Source organism: Cupressus sempervirens, chromosome 9 (genome assembly GCF_028749045.1).
Source record: "Cupressus sempervirens isolate cs-2001-9-10 chromosome 9, ASM2874904v1, whole genome shotgun sequence".
NCBI classification, from domain to species: domain Eukaryota; kingdom Viridiplantae; phylum Streptophyta; class Pinopsida; order Cupressales; family Cupressaceae; genus Cupressus; species Cupressus sempervirens.
The window spans coordinates 604,492,473-604,498,050 of NC_143126.1; the positions used below are offsets into that span (position 1 = coordinate 604,492,473).

Genomic DNA, 5,578 nt, shown 5'->3' on the forward strand with positions numbered 1-5,578 from the left:
TAAGTTTTGGTATTAAATAAAATTCTTGATTCAATCAAGTGAATGGTTGTCCTTATGTCTATATCCATATGCACTTTTATCCAGCTTGGTCATGCAATGTGAGATAATTTGAACACAAACCTTCTATATAAACTAATTCGATCCAAAAGGCTCTTGTAACTTGAATATTCTCTAAGTAATTATACCAAACATTTTTATCAATGGTGTAACTAAGACATCATATTCTCTCCATGGCTAGAGAGCACTTCTCTACATTTGCATAGGACACATGCAAATGTAGGTTTACAGAATTTTTTAAGCACATCTTAACTAGTATATTGATGTATTTCTAAACATGAAGATGCCATCTAAGTAAGAAAACAAACGTTCTAATAATATTTGATTGACTTAATTGTCTTCTTTATCACTCACAGTGCTTAAAGGAAATGAGTAATCAATTATTTTAAAAAAACATCTTCAACTATACATATATTCTTCCATATCTTAGTTTGATCCTTAAGAATCTAATGATACATTATTTTAGATCAATTTTGGTGGAAAATATTTCCCTTCTAACATGATCCAAAATGTCTTCAACTTAAAGGCATCGATACTTATTCTATGCAATACTTGTGTAATATATGAAATTTTATGTAGAACCACCACATTTAATCATTATTCCTAACTAAAATGGACTCTTCTAAGTACACAAATAGATGCATACATAAGCATATACATATACACATGCATATATGTTAGTATGTGTATATATGTGTGTACAAGTATATCATAAGGTTAGATTTATAAGGTTCTATTTTTGAGATTTTGTTTAAGAGATAAAACTATAACTTTATTGAAAATTTTGAATAAAATAAAATAATAGATAAAATTTGAAGTTTACTTCATTGCATAAGAATAAAATCAATTTAAAAAATAAACAAGAAATAAATTTAATTAGCTCGTAACTAGATTTCTACCTTTAAAAGTAAATGATGCAACTATATACACATATATGAGATACCCTTTTTCTCTGTAACTTCAATTGATATTAAAACGATCCATGCAAGTAATAGAACGAGTTCTCTTCCACCTTAATGCAGAGGATGCTCTTCCCTTCACAAAACTCGACAGTTTCATTTATATTTGAAAGTTTTCTTTCGAAACTTTTTGCAGGTGGTACGGCAGATGGGTTTTTTCTCCTATTTTGATTTGGGTTGCCACAATCAGAAATGATGATACTCATCCAATGTCCTCAATTTCTCATCTTAATCGAAATCTCAGAGCCTACTGCAGAGAAGGCTGCTTAAAGGAGTCACTAAACATTCTGTTCACACATCCAAACCTTTCTGTAGATTCTTCTGAATATATTGACCTATTACGGTTATGCATTGCCAAAAATGCGCTTTCAGAGGGTAGGCAAATCCACGATCACATCAATGGCAGAGGATTTCAATTTGCTACTCACACAGTCTTACAAAACACTCTTATCAACATGTATGACAAGTGCGGAAGTTTGGTGGATGCTCGAAGTGTTTTCGATCACATGACCGAACAAAATGTCTACTCTTGGAATATGATAATTGCAGCTTACAGAAGGCATGGTTTTCCTCAACAGGCATTGGCTCTGTTTCGCCAAATGCCACGGACAGTTGTCAAACCTGATCAGTTTACTATCTCGGGAATTCTTCCTGTATGTGTTGACGTTGCATCTCTACCACATGGTTTGCAGATTCACGGAAGAATAATCCGGTGTGGATTTCAGTCTGATGTTACGGTGACGAATTCCCTTCTAGACATGTATGCGAAATGCCGAAACTTATACAAGGCACGCCAAGTGTTTGACAAAATGCGTAATGCAAATGTGGTTTCGTGGAATGCCATGATTACTGGATATGCACAAAGTGGTGATGTCGACGAGGCTTTGACACTTTTCGAAGAAATGCCTGAAGTAAATGTTGTGTCATGGAATGCCATTATTGTAGGATGTGCACAGAATGGGCTGATTGATAAAGCATTGGAGATTTTTAACCAAATGCAATCAACTGGTGTGAAGCCAAACTCAGCAACTTTTGCCAGCATCCTCCCAGCCTGTGCCAAAATGGGAGCCTTGGAACAAGGTATGTATGTACATGAAGCAGTCCGGAGAAGTGAGTATTTGTCAGATATTGTAGTTGTGACTGCTCTGATTGACATGTATGCAAAATGTGGGAGTATCCATAAGGCGCGGGAAATGTTTGACAAAATGCCTCAACAGGATTATACCTCGTGGAATGCTATGATTGTAGGATACGCACAAAATGGGTTGGTTGATAATGCTTTCGAAATTTTTAAGCAAATGCAATTGGCAGGTGTAAAGCTAGACTCGTCAGCCTTTTCTGGTATCCTTCCAGCTTGCGCCAGACTTGGATCTTTGAAACAGGGCATGGAAATCCATAGAAAAATTATTGAAAGTGGATGTAGATCTGATGTGATTATGACTGCACTTATAGACATGTATGCAAAATGTGAGAGTATACACAAGGCACGTTATTTATTCGACAAAACACTTCAACGAGATGTAGCTTCATTCAATGCAATGATAGTAGGGTACGTACAAAATGGACTTGCTAATAAAGCCCTGGATATTCTCAAGGAAATGCACTGTGCACGTCCGAAACCGGACTCTTTAACCTTTGCTAGCATCCTCCCTGCTTGTGCCAAGCTTGAAGCACTGAAGCAAGGTATGGAAATCCATCAAATAATAATAAAAAACAGATTTTTGTCTGATGTTGTAGTTACAACTGCCCTGATAGATATGTATGCAAAATGTGGAAACATGTGGAAGGCACAGACTTTGTTCAAAAAAATGCCTCAACGAGATGCAGTCTCATGGAATGCAATGATTGTAGGGTATTCCCAGAATGACCTTTTTGATAAAGTCTTGCAGATATTTATGCAAATGCAATTGCAAAATGTAAAACCAGATTCATCGACCTTTGCCAGCATTCTCCCTGCTTGTGCCAAACTTGAAGCTTTGGAAAAGGGTATGGAGATTCATCGAAAGATAATTGAATGTGGGGTTTCCTCTGATGTTGTTGTGACTGCTTTGATAGACATGTACGCAAAATGTGGAAGTATACATAAGGCACGTGGACTGTTTGATCAAATCCATCATCCACGGGTAGTTTCATGGAATGCGATGATTGCAGGATATGCAATGCATGGATATAGCAAGGACGCCCTCAAACTTTTTGATCTAATGAAGGACTCTGGAACTAGTCCAGACTATATAAGCTTCATTTGTGTTTTGTTTGCTTGCAGTCATGCAGGTCTAGTGGACGAGGGCTGTAAATACTTCAATTACCTGGGCAACTCTTATTTCATCTTGCTTAAGATGGATCATTATGCTTGCATAGTTGATCTTCTTGGCCGTGCTGGATATCTTGACGAAGCACTAAACTTTGTTATCAAAATGCCAATGAAACCTGATGTAATTGTGTGGGGGAGTTTGCTTGGCGCTTGTAGGTCACATAAGAATACGGAGTTAGGGGAATTTGTTGCAACATTCCTTTTTGAGTTGGATCCTAAACATTCAGCACCTTATGTTCTTTTGTCGAACATTTATGCAGAGATAGGCAGGTGGGGTGACATTCAGGAGGTAAGAAATTTGATGAAAGGTAGAGGAATTAAGAAGACACCTGGATGTAGTTGGATTGTAGTCGATAAAATGGAACATGCATTTTGCGTGGGGGACAAATAACACCCACATACACAAGACATCTACGCATAGTTGCTGTAGATGATTTCAGATACAAAACCTAGGAGGAAGAGAAATTCCTCTGCCACCATACCGAGATCTCGGCGATTTCCTTCTGCTTGTTAAACAGGTCCACTGCCCCACTGACACAATTATTACAGTTGTCAAGAAATTTTGTATGTGTTGATTTCCACACTGCAACCACGTTTGTTTCCAAGATGTTTTGAAGAGAAATTGATGTGAAAGAACCCAGTTGTCTTCATCATTTCCAACATGGACTATGTTCTTGTGAAAACTGCAAGTAATGCTAAGTGAGGCAAGTTTTAACCATAACAAGATGAATGTAGTCATTTGCAGTGGTAAAAAGAAATCAAGTTTTATTTTGATGTTGTGCAAAAACGTTGTTTCTGAGAGTTTTGAGAAGTAGACATCACTTACCTAGATATCCTGATCAGGAGCTAGTTTTGATTCTTTGAGCTATTTTAGTAATCATTCCATTGAGTCATGACTTCTAACAAAAAGATGTCTGAAAATTTTGTACAAAAGAAATAGTACATATACAATGTGGAACAAAAACAAATACAGTATTTCACTTGGGAAAACCCTTTTGCATGTAAAACATCACAAAAAATTATTCCACTATTGTAAACAATCAACAGTTTTCCAATACTATAATGACCCATCTTACACAAAACTAGAAAAAGTGGAAGAATTAAAAATGGGACGTGAGAGAAATACTGCAAAAAAAAGCTGAAAACAGCCCACTGACTGAAAAATGTTAGACAAGAGCTTACAATAAAGCGGGTGCTTGGACATGTTGAGAGATCATCTTTTGATGGACTTTCACCCCCACCTTTGTCAGTTTGTATGATTTTTTGTGCGGATTACCGCACATCTTATGCTCAAGTAATGCATACAAATTTGATTTTGAGCAGTTGGGATATCTCAAGATAATGGTGATTAAATATCAGGAAAAAAAAATCTTTCCGTTATATAGCATCCTTATCAACTGCTAAACTGCTAAAGGGCAAGGATAACTGTAGTGGTGAATATTCATTAATTGGCGAATTTTACTTATGGGAACCTGAATTTGGCAAAACAATCTGCACTTTTGGAGTGATGGTAAATTAAATATTTTTGCCTACAATTTAAAAAGCTTGTCTTAATCAATGGTCATATTTGCCAATATGCAGTAAAAAGTTAGGGTAGATGTTAAGTACATAGATATGACATTTGTCTCTATTGCAGAAACTTTCCAAAGAACTTTTTACCCTTTCAAACTTTGGCATGAAATAGATTTGGTTGTGGGCACGTGTCTTTATTCCATAAAATGGTGTCCTTTACATTTTGACTTGAAATAGGATTTGCACCATTGATTTAGGATCATCCAATAGTTATATAAAAAAGTTACTGTGTCAGATGATATAAAATTAACACATGACACCTTACTAAAATATTAAAAGTCATTTGAAATTTTAGGGGCACTGCTTCCCAAAACCCCCCAGGGGCGTTGCCCCTCAACCTCCACTTGTACTACGACAAGGAGTGCACCAAAGGTGCTGCCCCTTGCTTTGCTCCCCAAACCCCCCTTAAAAAAATTGGAGGGAAATTGCAGCAATAAAAGTGACCAAAATCAATGGTCATGATTTTGCTCAATAATGAAATATTTACTACAATTTTATAGAATTTTCATATGATAGAAAAAAAAAAATTTGAGTACAAATTTTATTTTTTCCTTTCAAATTAGAAAAAATTGTTAATACAAATTGATTTTTTCCACGCAAAATTAAGTAAGATTTACCAAGATTGTACCCTTTTTCCAAGGAAGGGGTTTCTTAAAGTTGTCCCTACTCCCTACTAAAG

The 5,578-nt window shown here is 36.1% G+C and overlaps 1 protein-coding gene across 1 annotated transcript; it reads left to right on the top strand.

Annotated features, from left to right (window-relative positions):
- The first annotated feature begins 1,041 nt into the window (after positions 1-1,041).
- On the top strand, positions 1,042-4,114 carry LOC149540128 (pentatricopeptide repeat-containing protein At3g09040, mitochondrial-like). Its single transcript, XM_089801311.1, has one exon. The coding sequence runs from the start codon at positions 1,226-1,228 to the stop codon at positions 3,716-3,718; it is 2,493 nt and encodes an 830-aa protein (XP_089657437.1). The 5' UTR covers positions 1,042-1,225; the 3' UTR covers positions 3,719-4,114.
- The last annotated feature ends 1,464 nt before the right edge of the window (positions 4,115-5,578 follow it).

Bases quoted from the DNA above. Each gene is read 5' to 3' on its own strand.
- LOC149540128 (XM_089801311.1), top strand. From the start codon at position 1,226: ATGTCCTCAATTTCTCATCTTAATCGAAATCTCAGAGCCTACTGCAGA.